This window comes from Blennius ocellaris, assembly GCF_963422515.1.
Source record: "Blennius ocellaris genome assembly, contig: SCAFFOLD_313, whole genome shotgun sequence".
NCBI lineage: Eukaryota > Metazoa > Chordata > Actinopteri > Blenniiformes > Blenniidae > Blennius > Blennius ocellaris.
Genome location: NW_027661905.1, coordinates 11266 through 31298, shown reverse-complemented (window position 1 = coordinate 31298; position 20033 = coordinate 11266). Strand labels below are relative to the sequence as shown.

Here is a 20033-nt window from a genome sequence, read left to right as displayed (position 1 = left end):
GAAGAAGAGAAAAGGAGGAGGAAAAGAAGGGAAGAGGAGGAGAAAGAAGGGAAGAGGAGGGAAAGAAGGGAAGAGGAGGAGAAAGAAGGAAGAGGAGGGAAAGAAGGGAAGAGGAGGAGAAAGAAGGGAAGAGGAGAAGAAAGAAGATAAGAGGAGAAGAAAGAAGATAAGAGGAGAAGAAAGAAGATAAGAGGAGGGGAAGAAGAGAAGAGGGGGAGGAAGGGAAGAGGAGGAGAAAGAGGAGGAGAAGAAGAGTGGATGTAGCGGGACATAAAAATGTGAAGAGACAGAAAGCAGAAGAAAGGAGGTAAAATAAAAACGCAGAAGAAGAAGAGGAAGCTAAGGAAGGAACAGGAAGCGAGGTGTTCCCCCGCCACAATAAAAGAACCTGCCTGCGCTCCACAGCCTGGATGAAGTTGCCGAACTCCCTGAAGGGCGTCTTGTGTCCCCAGATCCCCAGGCGGTTCATGTAGGCCATGTTCCGGGGCTCCGAGGCTCCTGGGGGCCAGAGGGGGACGAGTTAGACCAGGGGTGTCCAACATGAGGCCCGGGGGCCAGAGGGGACGAGTTAGACCAGGGGTGTCCAACATTGAGGCCCCGGGGCCAGAGGGGACGAGTTAGACCAGGGGTGTCCAACATGAGGCCCCGGGGGCCAGAGGGGACGAGTTAGACCAGGGGTGTCCAACATGAGGCCCGGGGGCCAGAGGGGACGAGTTAGACCAGGGGTGTCCAACATGAGGCCCCGGGGGCCAGAGGGGACGAGTTAGACCAGGGGTGTCCAACATGAGGCCCCGGGGGCCAGAGGGGACGAGTTAGACCAGGGGTGTCCAACATGAGGCCCCGGGGGCCAGAGGGGACGAGTTAGACCAGGGGTGTCCAACATGAGGCCCCGGGGGCCAGAGGGGACGAGTTAGACCAGGGGTGTCCAACATGAGGCCCCGGGGGCCAGAGGGGACGAGTTAGACCAGGGGTGTCCAACATGAGGCCCCGGGGGCCAGAGGGGATGAGTTAGACCAGGGGTGTCCAACATGAGGCCCGGGGGCCAGAGGGGGACGAGTTAGACCAGGGGTGTCCAACATGAGGCCCGGGGGCCAGAGGGGACGAGTTAGACCAGGGGTGTCCAACATGAGGCCCCGGGGGCCAGAGGGGACGAGTTAGACCAGGGGTGTCCAACATGAGGCCCGGGGGGCCAGAGGGGGACGAGTTAGACCAGGGGTGTCCAACATGAGGCCCGGGGGCCAGAGGGGGACGAGTTAGACCAGGGGTGTCCAACATGAGGCCCCGGGGGCCAGAGGGGGACGAGTTAGACCAGGGGTGTCCAACATGAGGCCCCGGGGGCCAGAGGGGACGAGTTAGACCAGGGGTGTCCAACATGAGGCCCCGGGGGCCAGAGGGGACGAGTTAGACCAGGGGTGTCCAACATGAGGCCCCGGGGGCCAGAGGGGACGAGTTAGACCAGGGGTGTCCAACATGAGGCCCCGGGGGCCAGAGGGGACGAGTTAGACCAGGGGTGTCCAACATGAGGCCCCGGGGGCCAGAGGGGACGAGTTAGACCAGGGGTGTCCAACATGAGGCCCCGGGGGCCAGAGGGGGACGAGTTAGACCAGGGGTGTCCAACATGAGGCCCCGGGGGCCAGAGGGGACGAGTTAGACCAGGGGTGTCCAACATGAGGCCCCGGGGGCCAGAGGGGACGAGTTAGACCAGGGGTGTCCAACATGAGGCCCGGGGGCCAGAGGGGGACGAGTTAGACCAGGGGTGTCCAACATGAGGCCCCGGGGGCCAGAGGGGGACGAGTTAGACCAGGGGTGTCCAACATGAGGCCCCGGGGGCCAGAGGGGACGAGTTAGACCAGGGGTGTCCAACATGAGGCCCCGGGGGCCAGAGGGGGACGAGTTAGACCAGGGGTGTCCAACATGAGGCCCCGGGGGCCAGAGGGGGACGAGTTAGACCAGGGGTGTCCAACATGAGGCCCCGGGGGCCAGAGGGGACGAGTTAGACCAGGGGTGTCCAACATGAGGCCCGGGGGCCAGAGGGGGACGAGTTAGACCAGGGGTGTCCAACATGAGGCCCCGGGGGCCAGAGGGGGACGAGTTAGACCAGGGGTGTCCAACATGAGGCCCCGGGGGCCAGAGGGGACGAGTTAGACCAGGGGTGTCCAACATGAGGCCCCGGGGGCCAGAGGGGGACGAGTTAGACCAGGGGTGTCCAACATGAGGCCCCGGGGGCCAGAGGGGGACGAGTTAGACCAGGGGTGTCCAACATGAGGCCCCGGGGGCCAGAGGGGGACGAGTTAGACCAGGGGTGTCCAACATGAGGCCCCGGGGGCCAGAGGGGACGAGTTAGACCAGGGGTGTCCAACATGAGGCCCGGGGGCCAGAGGGGACGAGTTAGACCAGGGGTGTCCAACATGAGGCCCCGGGGGCCAGAGGGGACGAGTTAGACCAGGGGTGTCCAACATGAGGCCCCGGGGGCCAGAGGGGACGAGTTAGACCAGGGGTGTCCAACATGAGGCCCCGGGGGCCAGAGGGGACGAGTTAGACCAGGGGTGTCCAACATGAGGCCCGGGGGCCAGAGGGGGACGAGTTAGACCAGGGGTGTCCAACATGAGGCCCCGGGGGCCAGAGGGGGACGAGTTAGACCAGGGGTGTCCAACATGAGGCCCGGGGGCCAGAGGGGACGAGTTAGACCAGGGGTGTCCAACATGAGGCCCCGGGGGCCAGAGGGGACGAGTTAGACCAGGGGTGTCCAACATGAGGCCCCGGGGGCCAGAGGGGACGAGTTAGACCAGGGGTGTCCAACATGAGGCCCCGGGGGCCAGAGGGGACGAGTTAGACCAGGGGTGTCCAACATGAGGCCCGGGGGCCAGAGGGGGACGAGTTAGACCAGGGGTGTCCAACATGAGGCCCCGGGGGCCAGAGGGGACGAGTTAGACCAGGGGTGTCCAACATGAGGCCCCGGGGGCCAGAGGGGACGAGTTAGACCAGGGGTGTCCAACATGAGGCATTAAAACCTCCCTTGGTTAGAATTAATTAATGTAATCTGTGGAGGTCACATGACGCAACACCTTTCACAATAAAACGACGAGTCCAATTTATGTGAAATGATACTTTAGACATGTAAACTCAAAACAATTTCCAGATGATGACAAAATGTTTTAATCCTGAATAAAACTAGGGTATTCAGATACAGCTGATTGGGGAATTGTTGTTTTTGCAAATATAATATCTGATTAACTTTAATATGTAAATTTCAGAATAGACTGGCAAACCCTTGCAGTTACAAAAGGATCAAAGGAAGGAAAGACTTTGATGTTTGTCCAGATCTGCAGTTTAGTATGTTACGTTTGACTTGTCGGCCTCCAGAGGTCAGAGGTCAGGTCAGGGTGATGTGGCCCCTCAACTGAAACCAGCTCGACCCCCCCGAGTTAGAGCGTTAGAGTGTCCCCTCAGATGTCCCCCCCAGTAATCAGATTACTCACCGGTGGCGCTGGCGTACACCACCCGGGCCCTGGGCAGCTTGTTCTGCAGCTCCAGCACCGCCAGGCCGGTCTTGGTGGGTTTAGACGAGCCGATGGGACAAACGTTCTTCGCCTTGTGACACTCGTCATACACGATCTGAGGACGGGTGAAGGAGGACAACGCTTCTCCACCTCCAACTACGTCTACTGTTCTCCACCTCCAACTACGTCTACTGCTTCTCCACCTCCAACTACGTCTACTGTTCTCCACCTCCAACTACTGCTTCTGCACCTCCAACTACGTCTACTGCTTCTCCACCTCCAACTACGTCTACTGTTCCCCACCTCCGACTACGTCTACTGTTCTCCACCTCCAACTACTGCTTCTCCACCTCCGACTACGTCTACTGCTTCTCCACCTCAAACTACGTCTACTGCTTCTCCACCTCAAACTACGTCTACTGCTTCTCCACCTCAAACTACGTCTACTCTTCTCCACCTCAAACTACGTCTACTGCTTCTCCACCTCAAACTACGTCTACTGCTTCTCCACCTCAAACTACGTCTACTCTTCTCCACCTCCAACTACGTCTACTGCTTCTCCACCTCAAACTACGTCTACTGCTTCTCCACCTCAAACTACGTCTACTGCTTCTCCACCTCAAACTACGTCTACTCTTCTCCACCTCAAACTACGTCTACTGCTTCTCCACCTCCAACTACGTCTACTGCTTCTCCACCTCAAACTACGTCTACTGCTTCTCCACCTCAAACTACGTCTACTGTTCTCCACCTCAAACTACGTCTACTGTTCTCCACCTCAAACTACGTCTACTGTTCTCCACCTCCAACTATGTCTACTCTTCTCCACCTCAAACTACGTCTACTGTTCTCCACCTCAAACTACGTCTACTGCTTCTCCACCTCAAACTACGTCTACTGTTCTCCACCTCAAACTACGTCTACTGTTCTCCACCTCAAACTACGTCTACTGTTCTCCACCTCCAACTATGTCTACTCTTCTCCACCTCAAACTACGTCTACTGCTTCTCCACCTCAAACTACGTCTACTGCTTCTCCACCTCAAACTACGTCTACTCTTCTCCACCTCAAACTACGTCTACTGCTTCTCCACCTCAAACTACGTCTACTGCTTCTCCACCTCAAACTACGTCTACTCTTCTCCACCTCCAACTACGTCTACTGCTTCTCCACCTCCAACTACGTCTACTGTTCTCCACCTCCAACTACTGCTTCTGCACCTCCAACTACGTCTACTGCTTCTCCACCTCCAACTACGTCTACTGTTCTCCACCTCCAACTACTGCTTCTGCACCTCCAACTACGTCTACTGCTTCTCCACCTCCAACTACGTCTACTGTTCCCCACCTCCGACTACGTCTACTGTTCTCCACCTCCAACTACTGCTTCTCCACCTCCGACTACGTCTACTGCTTCTCCACCTCAAACTACGTCTACTGCTTCTCCACCTCAAACTACGTCTACTGCTTCTCCACCTCAAACTACGTCTACTCTTCTCCACCTCAAACTACGTCTACTGCTTCTCCACCTCAAACTACGTCTACTGCTTCTCCACCTCAAACTACGTCTACTCTTCTCCACCTCCAACTACGTCTACTGCTTCTCCACCTCAAACTACGTCTACTGCTTCTCCACCTCAAACTACGTCTACTGCTTCTCCACCTCAAACTACGTCTACTCTTCTCCACCTCAAACTACGTCTACTGCTTCTCCACCTCCAACTACGTCTACTGCTTCTCCACCTCAAACTACGTCTACTGCTTCTCCACCTCAAACTACGTCTACTGTTCTCCACCTCAAACTACGTCTACTGTTCTCCACCTCAAACTACGTCTACTGTTCTCCACCTCCAACTATGTCTACTCTTCTCCACCTCAACTACGTCTACTGTTCTCCACCTCAAACTACGTCTACTGCTTCTCCACCTCAAACTACGTCTACTGTTCTCCACCTCAAACTACGTCTACTGTTCTCCACCTCAAACTACGTCTACTGTTCTCCACCTCCAAACTACGTCTACTCTTCTCCACCTCAAACTACGTCTACTGCTTCTCCACCTCAAACTACGTCTACTCTTCTCCACCTCAAACTACGTCTACTCTTCTCCACCTCAAACTACGTCTACTGCTTCTCCACCTCAAACTACGTCTACTGCTCTCCACCTCAACTACGTCTACACCTCCACCTACGTCTACTGCTTCTCCACACCTCAACTACGTCTACTGCTTCTCCACCTCAACTACGTCTACTCCCACCTCAAACTCCTACTCTCACTAACTACGCAACTGCTTCTCCACCTCAACTCTCTCCACCCAACTACGTCTACTGCTTCTCCACCTCAAACTACGTCTACTGCTTCTCCACCTCAAACTACGTCTACTGTTCTCCACCTCAAACTACGTCTACTGTCTCCACCTCAAACTACGTCTAACTCTTCTCCACCTCAAACTACGTCTACTGCTTCTCCACCTCAAACTACGTCTACTGCTCACCTCAAACTACGTCTACTGTTCTCCACCTCAAACTACGTCTACTGTTCTCAACCTCAACTACGTCTATTGCTTCTCCATCTCCAACTACGTCTACTGCTTCTCCATCTCCAACTACGTCTACTGCTTCTCCATCCTCCAACTACGTCTACTGTTTCTCAGAGCCTTGAGGAGCAGAAAGGGTTAATAGCTTGTGAGCCTCTTGAACGTCTGATAAGCTTCACCTAGGTTTTAACCTGACACATTTACTGGTCTTCCCATCAACTACCATTCATCCAGTCGTCCTCACGACACTTCATTCACTCGGAGCACCAAGTACTGACTGTCTGATACATTCCCATACTGGAGCATGACATCTATCTGACTGGAGGTACAGTACCAGTACCTGGTAGCAGTACAGCAGTACCAGTACCAGTACTCCAGTACTGGAGGTGCAGTACGTCCAGTACAGGAGTGGAGTACAGTACCAGTACCAGTACTCAGTACATCCAGTACTGGAGTCACTCCAGTACTGAGGTGCAGGTACGTACCAGTACTGAGTACTGCAGTACCAGCTACCAGTACTGCATACAGTACTCCAAGTAGTCAGTACCAGTACTGACAGTACTCAGTACCAGTACTCCCCCAGTACTGAAGTACTGGACAGTCTGTACTGACAGTACTGAGTACTGACAGCACCAGTACTCAGTACTGCCAGTACTGAGTACTGTACTGCACCTCCAGTACTGGAGCTGCACCTCCCCAGTACCTTAGTACTGAAGTACGGTACTGACTCCAGTACTCAGGAGTTGTTTCTCATCGTTCACACCAGTAATGGAGTACTGAAGTACTGGTACAGGTACTGCACCAGAGAGGTGCAGTACCTGTACCAGTACTTCAGTACTCCAGTACGAGGTGGAGTACAGGTACTGGAGTTGGTCAGGTACCGCACCAGCACTACTACTGAGTACTGGACGGTACCACCGTACCACGAGTACTGTACCAGTACCAGTACTCCTGACTCCAGAAGGAGTCTGTACAACTCAGAGCATACTACTGTACTCAAAACAACAGAGTGGCTCCACAGCGCCACCTGCTGATGAGGAAATCTACATTAATTATAATGGATATACATATGTAACCCCCCCCCCCCCCCACACACACTCCCCCCCCCAGAAGGATACGACTCCGTCGAAGTCGTCTCCACACCAGTGCAGCAGCTGGTCGAAGCGAGTCTTGTACTTGCCTCCTGATTGGCTCTCCGCAGATCAGGGAGGAGTATTGTGGCGAAGATCACGCCCTTCTTCACGCTGCCGTTGTGTTTGGACGAGATCTTGCCGTACTTGAACTGCAGGGTGGGCGAGACCACAGTCAGTCCCGCCGCGCGGCCGCCCTACGTGCCGGGCCTCGGCCTTGCCTTACCTTGTTGAGGGAGTGGACCTGGATGTTCTTGCCCCGATGTCCCTCAGGTCCCTCTCAGCGTCGTACTTCAGGTCGTTGGACACGCTGAACCTGAAGAACCAGGACAATGTGAGGACGTCTAGAGAGCAAGGAGGAGGGGGGGGGGGGGGGGGGGGGGGGAGGAGGAGGAAGAGGAGGAGGAAGAGGAGGAGGAAGAGGACGAGGAGGACGAGCAGGAGGAGGAGGAGGAGCAGGAGGAGGAGGAGGAGTGACGGCTGCCAGGTGTTTCCAGATGTTCCTCACCACAGCGATCTCTTCCTGCCCAGCAGGTAGTTCTCATAGATGACCCCGGCGATGGTGCGACCTTTCCCCACGCCGGCGCCGTCCCCGATCAGGTAGGCTGCACGGTCGCCGCCGGGGAGGAACGTCTCGTGTTGCTGCAGGTGAGGAAGGGCGAGGAAGACGAGGAAGACGGGAAGACGAGGAAGACGAGGGTCACATGATCACCTCAGGACCGACGGAACCTGACGTTCTGTCAGTCGAGGTTTAAAGCCTCGTTCTCACCACACAGTAAGGTCAGGCAAGGAATGGAGCAGCAAGGTAGGAGCAGTAAGGTAGAGCGGTAAGGTAGAGCGGTAAGGTAGAGCGTAAGGTAGAGCGGTAAGGTAGAGCGGTGTGGTAGAGCGGTGAGGTAGAGCGGTGAGGTAGAGCGGTAAGGTAGAGCGGTAAGGTAGAGAGCGGTAAGGTAGAGCGGTAAGGTAGAGCGGTGTGGTAGAGCGGTGAGGTAGAGCGGTAAGGTAGAGCGGTATGGTAGAGCGGTATGGTAGAGCGGTATGGTAGAGCGGTATGGTAGAGCGGTATGGTAGAGCGGTAAGGTAGAGCGGTGAGGTAGAGCGGTGAGGTAGAGCGGTAAGGTAGAGCGGTATGGTAGAGCGGTATGGTAGAGCGGTATGGTAGAGCGGTATGGTAGAGCGGTAAGGCAGAGCCGGTAAGGTAGAGCGGTATGGTTAGAGCGGTAAGGCAGAGCGGTAAGGCAGAGCGGTAAGGCAGAGCGGTGAGGCAGAGCGGTGAGGCAGAGCGGTGAGGCAGAGCGGTGAGGCAGAGCGGTGAGGCAGAGCGGTGAGGCAGAGCGGTAAGGCAGAGCGGTATGGTAGAGCGGTATGGTAGAGCGGTGAGGTAGAGCGGTAAGGTAGAGCGGTAAGGTAGAGCGGTATGGTAGAGCGGTATGGTAGAGCGGTATGGTAGAGCGGTAAGGTAGAGCGGTAAGGCAGAGCGGTAAGGCAGAGCGGTAAGGCAGAGCGGTAAGGCAGAGCGGTAAGGCAGAGCGGTAAGGCAGAGCGGTAAGGCAGAGCGGTAAGGCAGAGCGGTAAGGCAGAGCGGTAAGGCAGAGCAGTAAGGCAGAGCGGTAAGGTAGAGCGGTAAGGTAGAGCGGTATGGTAGAGCGGTATGGTAGAGCGGTAAGGCAGAGCGGTAAGGCAGAGCGGTAAGGCAGAGCGGTAAGGTAGAGCAGTAAGGTAGAGCGGTAAGGTAGAGCGGTATGGTAGAGCGGTATGGTAGAGCGGTATGGTAGAGCGGTATGGTAGAGCGGTAAGGTAGAGCAGTAAGGTAAAGCAGTAAGGTAGAGGAGTAAGGTAAAGCGGTAAGGTAGAGCGGTAAGGTAGAGCGGTAAGGTTAGAGCGGTAAAGTAGAGCAGTAAGGTAGAGCAGTAAGGTAGAGCAGTAAGGTAGAGCAGTAAGGTAAAGCAGTAAGGTAGAGGAGTAAGGTAGAGGAGTAAGGTAAAGCGGTAAGGTAGAGCGGTAAGGTAGAGCGGTAAGGTAGAGCGGTAAAGTAGAGCAGTAAGGTAGAGCGGTAAGGTTAGAGCGGTAAGGTAGAGCGGTAAGGTAGAGCGGTGAGGTAGAGCAGTAAGGTAGAGCGGTAAGGTAGAGCAGTAAGGTAGAAGCAGTAAGGTTATACTGGACTACATGATGAGATTAAATGTAGGAGGAACTCAATTCCACACATCATCTCTATGTTCAATATCTATAGTCCTGTCTGGAGCCAGCCCTGGTGTGTGGACCTGGTCCAGCCCTGGTGTGTGGACCTGGTCCAGACCTGGTGTGTGGACCTGGTCCAGCCCTGGTGTGTGGACCTGGTCCAGCCCTGGGGTGTGGACCTGGTCCAGACCTGGTGTGTGGACCTGGTCCAGCCCTGGTGTGTGGACCTGGTCCAGAGTAAGACCTGGTCCAGGTACCTGTGCAGCGTAGGTGACGGCCTCCAGCTGCAGGGCGGACAGGGAGCCCCGGTCGATGGTCTCCTCCGGGATGGACAGTCGGTACCAGACGTCTGGGGGGCTCACGCTGGACAGGGAGCTGGTCTCCACCACCGGGTCCGGGTGTCTCAGTCCGATCCTCACTGCGGGGACGGGGGACGGGGGACGGGGACGGGGGGACGGACCGTGACCATGTGACTCAGCAGCCCCCCCCAACGGCCCCCCACCACACACACACTGACTCACGTTTCAGAGGCATGTACTCTGCATACGTCTCTGCATGACCCAGCTCCTCCTCCTCCTCCTCCTCCGGCTCCTCCTCCTCCCTCTGGCCCGGGCCTTCTGTGGAGAGGGGGGGGAGGAGTCAGGGGGAGGAAGGGAAGTAGGGGGAGGAGGAAGGTAGGGGAGGAGGAAGGAGGAAGGTAGGGAGGGAGGAAGAGGGAAGGGGAGGAAGGTAGGGAGGAGGAGGAAGGGAGGAGGAAGGAGGAGGAAGGAGAGGGAGGAAGGTAGGGAGGAAGGTAGGAGGAGGAGGAGGGAGAGGAAGGAGAGGAGGAAGGAGGGAGGAAGGTAGGAGGAGGGAGGAAAGGAGAGGAAGAGGAGGAAGGAGGAGAGGAGGAGGAAGGAGGAAGGTAGGAGAGGAGGAAGGAAGAAGAGGAGGAAGGAGGGAGGAAGGTAGGGAGGAGGAAGGAGGAAGGGGAGGAGGAAGGAAGGAGGAGGAGGAAGGAGGGAGGAAGGTAGAGAGGAGGAAGGTAGGAGAGGAGGAAGGAGGAAGGTAGGAGAGGAGGAAGGAAGAAGAGGAGGAAGGAGGAGGAAGGTAGGGGAGGAGGAAGGAGGAAGGGGGAGGGAGGAAGGAAGGAGGGAGGAAGGTAGGGGAGGAGGAAGGAGGAAGAGGAGGAGGAAGAGGAGGAGGGAGGGAGGAGGGAGGAAGGTAGGGGAGGAGGAAGGAGGAAGGGGGAGGGAGGAAGGGGGAGGGAGGAAGGAGGGAGGAAGGTAGGGGAGGAGGAAGGAGGAGGGAGGAAGGAAGGAGGAGGAAGGTAGGGGAGGAGGAAGGAGGAAGGGGGAGGGAGGAGGGAGGAGGGAGGAAGGAGGGAGGGAGGAAGGTAGGGGAGGAGGAAGGAGGAGGGAGGAAGGAAGGAGGAGGGAGGAGGAAGGTAGGGGAGGAGGAAGGAGGGAGGAGGGAGGAGGAAACACTGACCAGAGAGTGAGAGAAGTTCTGCAGCTTCAGGTCGTCGTTGATCCAGATCCTCGGAGCTTCTTTACTCAACACCTCCTTCTTGATCCCGTTGTTCAGTTCAGCTGGAGAACCAGAGGAGAACCAGAGAAGAAGAAGAACCAGAGGAGAACCAGAGAAGAAGAAGAACCAGAGAAGAAGAAGAAGCAGAGAAGAACCAGAGAAGAAGAAGAACCAGAGAAGAAGAAGAAGAACCAGAGAAGAAGAAGAAGAACCAGAGAAGAACCAGAGAAGAAGAAGAAGAACCAGAGAAGAACCAGAGAAGAAGAAGAGAAGAACCAGAGAAGAAGAAGAAGAACCAGAGAAGAAGAAGAACCAGAGAAGAAGAAGAAGAACCAGAGAAGAAGAAGAACCAGAAAAGAAGAAGAAGAACCAGAGAAGAACCAGAGAAGAAGAAGAACCAGAGAAGAAGAAGAAGAACCAGAGAAGAAGAAGAAGAACCAGAGAAGAACCAGAGAAGAAGAAGAAGAACCAGAGAAGAAGAAGAAGAACCAGAGAAGAAGAAGAAGAACCAGAGAAGAACCAGAGAAGAAGAAGAGAAGAACCAGAGAAGAAGAAGAAGAACCAGAGAAGAAGAAGAACCAGAGAAGAAGAAGAAGAACCAGAGAAGAACCAAAGAAGAAGAACCAGAGAAGAAGAAGAACCAGAAAAGAAGAAGAAGAACCAGAGAAGAACCAGAGAAGAAGAAGAAGAACCAGAGAAGAACCAGAGAAGAAGAAGAAGAACCAGAGAAGAAGAAGAAGAACCAGAGAAGAAGAAGAAGAACCAGAGAAGAAGAAGAACCAGAGAAGAAGAAGAACCAGAGGAGAAGAAGAACCAGAGAAAGAACCAGAGGAGAAGAAGAACCAGAGAAGAAGAAGAACCAGAGAAGAAGAACCGTCAGCCTCCAACATCACTGGTCCTCCACCTCCCGACGGTGCTGCAGCCGGAGGAAGAGAGGTCACCTGTGGCCGTCGCCGTGGCGACCGGGGGGGCGATGTCCGGCGGGGGCTTCAGCTTCATCAGCTCCATCAGGCTGTTGCCCTTCAGCCCGGCGGTCTTCATGGCGCCCGTGCGGAGGAGGTCTTTGAGCTGGATCTGCGGCGAGGGTTCAAATCCCACCGTGAGCCGAGCGCCCGGCGTTTAAAACCCCCCCCGCCGGGCGTCGGGGCTCCGCCCACTCACCTGCTCTCTGCTTGAAGGCACTACCGTGGAGGCCGAGGGGGCGGAGGAGCCTCGCAGCGCCGCGTTGGTCACGTGCACCACCTTGGTGACGGTGATGGTGTGTTTGACGGGGTTGGCGGCGGACTGCTTGGTCGCCGCGGCGCCGAGCGACGGCAGCTGGTTGAGCTGGTTTAAGACAAAGGTGGTGGTGGAGGGCTGAGGTTTGTGCTGCTGCGGGGGGGCGAGAGGGCAGGTTGGAGGCGGCGGCGCACGGCAAACACCCACATGTTGCTGCAACTCACCCTGATTGTGACGACGGGCGCCGGAGCGGCAGCTTCTGGGCGGACCGCCTCGGCCGGGTCGGCTCCCGACGACACGTCCAGGGCGCTGATGGAGATCGACTGGGGGGGGGACGCACAGGGCGTCAACACCCAACATACTCAACACACCCGACACCCAACTCACCCAACACACCAAACACCCAACTCACCCGACACACCCAACACCCCGACTCACCCACCAAACCCACCCGACACCCAACTCACCCAACAGACTCAACACACCAAACACCCAACTCACCCAACACACTCAATACACCAAACACCCAACTCACCCGACACACCTAACACCCCAACACACCCGACTCACCCACCAAACTCACCCGACACCCAACTCACCCAACACACCCGACTCATCCACCCGACACCCAACAGACTCAACACACCCAACACCCAACTCACCCGACTCACCCACCCGACACCCAACTCACCCAACAGACTCAACACACCTAACAGACTCAACTCACCCAACACCCCAACACACCCAACACCCAACTCACCCGACTCACCCACCCGACACCCAACTCACCCAACAGACTCAACACACCAAACACCCAACTCACCCGACACACCTAACACCCCAACACACCCGACTCACCCACCAAACTCACCCGACACCCAACTCACCCAACACACCCGACTCATCCACCCGACACCCAACAGACTCAACACACCCAACACCCAACTCACCCGACTCACCCACCCGACACCCAACTCACCCAACAGACTCAACACACCTAACAGACTCAACTCACCCAACACCCCAACACCCAACTCACCCGACTCACCCACCCGACACCCAACTCACCCAACAGACTCAACACACCTAACAGACTCAACTCACCCAACACCCCAACACACCCGACTCACCCAACACACCCGACTCACCCAACACACCCGACACCCAACTCACCCAACAGACTCAACACACCTAACAGACTCAACTCACCCAACACACCTGACTCACCCAACACCCCAACACACCCGACTCACCCACCCGACACCCAACAGACTCAACACACTCAACACCCAACTCACCCGACACCCAACAGACTCAACACACCCGACTCACCCAACAGACCCTCCCAACAAATCCAACACACCCACCAAACCCAACTCACCTCCACTACAAAGTTCTTAACAGTTTTACGCAAAGTCACTGAAAACGCAACTTTTTGAAAACACTTGGTCTCCGTGGAAACAAGAAACGATACGAGAACGACTGAAGAAGAGCCACGAGGCCTTCAAGTGACACTAGACTGGGGAGGCCTGTTGGGTAGGGCAGGGCGGTAGGGCTGGGCGGTAGGGCCTCAGGTCAATACCAGGGTACATTGATCAGTCCATGACGACCCGGCGGGGCGGCGGCTCTCACCTGCGGCGCCGTGGAGGGCTGAGCAACATCCTGAGAATCGAGGTCGAAGAGGCCGATGTCGTTGGGGCAGATCCCGCTCTCGCTGAGGGCGGCGAGGAGTAAGTCCTGTCCGGGGTCCATCTGAAACACACAAACAACAACAATACACAGCTGGGATCACCACAACGCACAGACATCCCACTAACACCTTCTGTGAACAAGAACTAGGAGTTAAAATAGCTTCAATACACAACTTTGAGAGAAACTCTTCTAGAAACTGAAAAGACAAACATGTGAGACACAAGTTGTATTAAAATACGACTGATGGATTTTTCACGATTTGACCAAAAACGAGTGAATGTCACAAAATAAAACACCAGACTTTACTTGGATCAGAACAAAAACATCCCTCCAAAGTAAAACGTGACCAAAAACGTCAGATTATTATTTTTTTTTTATACATTTCAATGCTTGCGGTTGATTTTGTATCGTGCAAACTTACCCGTTGTAACAGAATATAAATCTATATTTATGTGTAAATATTGAAGGGAAACATGAGAACATGACAGGATATCTGTCTTTCCCTCAGGCTACCAGTAAAATAAGAGAATAAGAGAACTTTGATCCACTTCTCACACCAAAATAAACTGCTTTACCTTCAAATACCTTCCCTCTGCAAGACGTCTGGGATTATTGATCCAATAAGAAAGATATTCAACTGTAGTGACAGTACTACATAGCTATATAAAAAAAAAAACTAGCATAAATGTCCCAAATTTGGAAAAACAACTTTCACACACTTTTATTTTCTGTTGACTTATGATGAGAAATAAAACAATTTAGTCCAGAATTCATCCAGCAATGACTCCTAATACATGAATTATCTCCAAAACGGTATAAACACGTAGAAAAACGGCTCAAAATCTACATGAACACCAAACGATATGAGGAAAAACGCCACATGTAAACGTGATCTTCTTGCATGAAAGTAGAAAACCTGCATTGAAAACATTTCCTGGTAGAAACAGAGAAAGTAGAACCAGATTAACACCGTTAAACCTTCAATCTCACGTTTATCGAGAAACAAACGTACCGGAGCTGCAAACGATGGGAGAAGCTCGCTCTCTCTCTCTCTCTCTGTCTATACCTCTCTCTCCCCCCCACACACACACACACCCCAGTGACCCTAAACACGACACGTGTTTGCGGCTCCACGCTGCTTCCGCCTGTTAGCCTTTAGCTCCGTTAGCTTAGCTTAGCGGGACACGGAGGGGTTTCCAGCCGGACACCGGAAGATCCGTCCCGGCTGGAGGAGCCGCGTCAGCCCCGGGGAGCACCCGCACACCGTGGGGAGGGAGGAGGGGGGGTGAGGAGGGGGGGGGGGGCTGTTCCCTGGGGCGGAAACTGTCGCGTTTCTCCGCTTACCGCCACCGACGGAGAGCCGGAAGTTGGTCTCCGACAGGTATGAGCCACAGTGTGTGCGTGCGCGCGCACGCGTTTGGGAGCGGCTCACCTGTGCAGGTGTAACCTGCATTTCAGCCCGAGTTATAAATAAAGACGTGGAACAACCAGTAAAAAAAACCAAAACAAAAAAAAAACTTTTAAAAGGATCGTTATTGTTCTTGCAAAGCTTCGATTTTTCCAAATTATATAACTCATCAAATTAAAAAGGAGCGTTTCTGTGTGCACTCTAAGTTTCATATAAAATCTTCATTTACACACTGGAAACTTTTTGAAAGCACTCTGGATTCGTCGTCGTGTAAACAGACGAAATCTCGTCTCTCTGGAAACGTCTCCACCGTGTCCACATGTCGTCCATGTTGGCAGTAACCAGTAGTAACCAGTAGTTCTGCACATGCTCAGTAGAGACAATCAGAACACACTGTCCTCCGTGTCATGACTCCCAGTCCATGTTCTCCTGGGGCTTGGTGCTTTTATTTTGACAGCCACCATAATAACAATCCAAATTGGTGCTTTTTATTTTGACAGTCACCATAATAACAATCCAACTTGGTGCTTTTATTTTGACAGCCACCATAATAACAATCCAACTTGGTGCTTTTATTTTGATAGCCACCATAATAACAATCCAACTTGGTGCTTTTATTTTGACAGCCACCACAATAACAATCCAACTTGGTGCTTTTATTTTGACAGCCACCATAATAACAATTCAACTTGGTGCTTTTATTTTGACAGCCACCATAATAACAATCTTACTTGGTGGTTTTGTTTTGACAGTCACAATGATAACAATCCAACTTGGTGCTTTTATTTTGACAGCCACCATAATAACAATCCAACTTGGTGCTTTTATTTTGACAGCCACCATAATAACAATCCAACTTGGTGCTTTTATTTTGACAGCCACCATAATAACAATCTTACTTGGTGGTTTTGTTTTGACAGTCACAATGATAACAATCCAACTTGGTGCTTTTATTTTGACAGCCACCATAATAACAATCCAACTTGGTGCTTTTATTTTGACAGCCACCATAATAACAATCTTACTTGGTGGTTTTATTTTGACAGTCACAATAATAACAATCCAACTTGGTGGTTTTATTTTGACAGTCACAATAATAACAATCCAACTTGGTGCTTTTATTTTGACAGCCACCATAATAACAATCCAACTTGGTGCTTTTATTTTGACAGCCACCATAATAACAATCCAACTTGGTGCTTTTATTTTGACAGCCACCATAATAACAATCCAACTTGGTGCTTTTATTTTGACAGCCACCATAATAACAATCCAACTTGGTGTTTTTATTTTGACAGTCACAATAATAACAATCCAACTTGGTGCTTTTATTTTGACAGCCACCATAATAACAATCCAACTTGGTGGTTTTATTTTGACAGTCACAATAATAACAATCCAACTTGGTGCTTTTATTTTGACAGCAACCATAATAACAATCCAACTTGGTGCTTTTATTTTGACAGCCACCATAATAACAATCTTACTTGGTTTTATTTTGACAGTCACCATAATAACAATCCAACTTGGTGCTTTTATTTTGACAGCCACCATAATAACAATCTTACTTGGTGGTTTTGTTTTGACAGTCACAATGATAACAATCCAACTTGGTGCTTTTATTTTGACAGCCACCATAATAACAATCCAACTTGGTGCTTTTATTTTGACAGCCACCATAATAACAATCTTACTTGGTGGTTTTATTTTGACAGTCACAATAATAACAATCCAACTTGGTGGTTTTATTTTGACAGTCACAATAATAACAATCCAACTTGGTGCTTTTATTTTGACAGCCACCATAATAACAATCCAACTTGGTGCTTTTATTTTGACAGCCACCATAATAACAATCCAACTTGGTGCTTTTATTTTGACAGCCACCATAATAACAATCCAACTTGGTGTTTTTATTTTGACAGTCACAATAATAACAATCCAACTTGGTGCTTTTATTTTGACAGCCACCATAATAACAATCTTACTTGGTGGTTTTATTTTGACAGTCACAATAATAACAATCCAACTTGGTGCTTTTATTTTGACAGCAACCATAATAACAATCCAACTTGGTGCTTTTATTTTGACAGCCACCATAATAACAATCTTACTTGGTTTTATTTTGACAGTCACCATAATAACAATCTTACTTGGTGCTTTTATTTTGACAGCCACCATGATAACAATCCAACTTGGTGTTTTTATTTTGACAGCCACCATAATAACAATCTTACTTGGTGGTTTTATTTTGACAGTCACAATAATAACAATCCAACTTGGTGCTTTTATTTTGACAGCAACCATAATAACAATCCAACTTGGTGCTTTTATTTTGACAGCCACCATAATAACAATCCAACTTGGTGCTTTTATTTTGACAGCCACCATAATAACAATCCAACTTGGTGCTTTTATTTTGACAGCCACCATAATAACAATCTTACTTGGTGCTTTTATTTTGACAGCCACCATAATAACAATCTTACTTGGTGGTTTTATTTTGACAGTCACAATAATAACAATCCAACTTGGTGGTCCTTGTTCTCCTGTTGTTGATGTTTAGAGCTTGTTGTTCTGGGCTGCATGTGTTTGTTGATTCAGTACAAACACTAACAACAACGCCCACTATTGGCCAGACGTGCTCACTACACCGGTTCTGCCATTTCCATGGAAACGGGTTGTAAACATGAAACTGTTCAGAAAAAAAAATGCAAAAAAAAACAATTCACACGTTGTCCTGGAAACGGAGGCCTAAACCTTTTGTTTTAGCACAGGTGGTAGTTTTTGCACACAAAAAAAAAAAAGAAAGAAAGAAAGAAAGACGTGTTCACATGTGGACAGTTGATTCTTTAAAACATTAAAAATAAATGCAGCTGTTTGGGATCAGAAGGACCAGATTACTGTAAAAACTGAATTCCAGCTTTGTCCAGGCCAGTAAACAGGAGATGTGCTATTCTGCTTTAACAACATGGGGGAAATATGATTTTGTATAAAACAGTGACGTTTGAGGAAGTTCTGCGCTGCAAAGTATAAAACGAAGCAGTTAAAGTCTTTACTGCAGTACGACACATGATAAATGTGTAATGCAGGACTAAGCTGGTCACAACGAGCGGTAACCAAGCAGCTGTCAACACCCAGTAATGTGGCGGTTTGACGGAGGTCTGAGTGGAAACAGGAGGATTTCTCTCCTCCAGACAGGAAGTCAGATTAACTCCGCAGAAAATCCGTTTCTAGAACGATTCATCTGCGCTAAAAGCGTTTAAAACGGCTAAAAGACGTCCGGAGAGGCTCTGCAGCTGCAGCGGCCGCCGCTTCCTCCTCCAACTTTGCCCTGAGACACCCGGCCGGGTGACGAACCGCCCGTCTAATACAGACTAACTTTCCTCTCCCAGTCCCGGTGGGATTAATTAATCCCGCATCTTGTTTACGTACCGCGCGCGCGCCCGCCCGGCGCGTGAACCCGATAACGATCCGCGGCTACCGTCTTAGCATCGAGCGGCGCTAATAAAGTGACCGTAAAGCGCGGAGGCGTCGCCTCGTTTACCCGCACCGTGTCCTTCCCAAGCCCGCTAGCTGCCCCCCGCTCCCCCCCCCCCCCAGAACTGCCCCCCCCCCCCCCCGCGCCTCACATAACTGCCCCCCGGCTCACATTGTTGTCAGGTTGTTGACGCTTCTTCTTCGCCCGCACTGTCATCGCCGCGGCTAAGCTAGCGCTAGCACGGCGCGCGTACGCGCTTATTTCTCCTCCAAAAACGCCCCAAAAGGCTCCTCGTAAGGCGAGCGGCGGGGCGGCGGCCGCGCGCGCCGCCCCTCTCGGGGCGCCGCTGTTTTCCCGGCGTGAGACCCACCTGGCTGTCGGCCGCTGCTGCGGCTGCTCTCTCCTCCGCGGCTTGTTGTCCTCTCCGCTCCGCCGCGCTCACGCCATCTTTTTATCAAACGCTCCGCCGCATGCTGGTCACGTGACGCACAGGTTCCCCGCCGCCGCCGCTGCCGCCGCCGCCGCGAGATCCTCCGTCGAGCTGCCCCGCACGCCGCACCGCAGCCCGGGACCCTGCAGGGGGGGAGGGGGGCGTCGCTCCCCCCCCCGAACAACTATATGAGGCAAAAGCCACGATTTACGCATTTCTAAAAGGTTTGCGCAAAAGATAAAAACAAAGCAGAGTCCGTGAGCTAATACCACGTCACGTGACCCCAGCAGCTCCAGGCGGAAGTGACGTAGGGGAGAAGTTCTTCCTCGCGGGTTTGAAAAAACTATATATATATATATATATTTATTTTTTTTTATCATTTTTGATGCAATATAAACTTTTATTTTGAATCTGTCGGTAGAAATAGTCGCACGGCCGGACCGTTGGACTTTATTTTGGAAGGTGCTTGACTTCTGGGGGGGGGGGGGGGGTCCTGGTGAGGCTCGGGGACGTTCACCTTCCAAGCACGTGTCTCAACTGGCACCGGAGCTGCCGCCTCTTCTGACCCTCCACCCGCCTCAGCGAAACATGCTGCTGGTTCCTCCATTAACACGTTTATTTATTATAAATAATGTAATGTAGTTGCGCTGAACGTGCTGCTGGTTCCTCCATTAAAACTTTTTATTATAGAGCACTTTTCTCTATATTCCTACAAAATATGTAATATAATGAGATTGTGCGAAAATATCTGGGATTCAATAAAGCAAACTATACTATATACTTATGTACTCAAAATGGTGTTTTATTTCTATAGCATCAGTAACAACAGTCACCTGAAGGCACTTTTACAACAAAACAAATCCACGTGAACAAGCAGAGGAGAAACTTTCTGCAGAACTCACTCAGTTCCACCTCTCCCCCAGCAGGGGGTGCAGTTCCACCTCTCCCCCAGC

The 20033-nt window shown here is 52.1% G+C and overlaps 1 protein-coding gene across 1 annotated transcript; it reads right to left on the bottom strand.

Moving 5' to 3' along the window:
- Window positions 1–388: 388 nt before the first annotated feature.
- On the bottom strand, window positions 389–19223 carry LOC308148624 (protein strawberry notch homolog 1-like; the record flags this gene model as incomplete). The annotated part of the gene is given in 16 exon segments (XM_080522118.1): window positions 389–498; window positions 3480–3615; window positions 7153–7233; window positions 7235–7249; window positions 7251–7316; window positions 7391–7422; window positions 7425–7480; window positions 7673–7806; window positions 9600–9760; window positions 9864–9956; window positions 10809–10913; window positions 11793–11925; window positions 12013–12222; window positions 12294–12392; window positions 13702–13821; window positions 19021–19223. Coding segments are annotated over 15 exon segments (1551 nt in total), but the record flags the coding sequence as incomplete, so codon positions are not given.
- Between the last annotated feature and the right edge of the window lie 810 nt (window positions 19224–20033).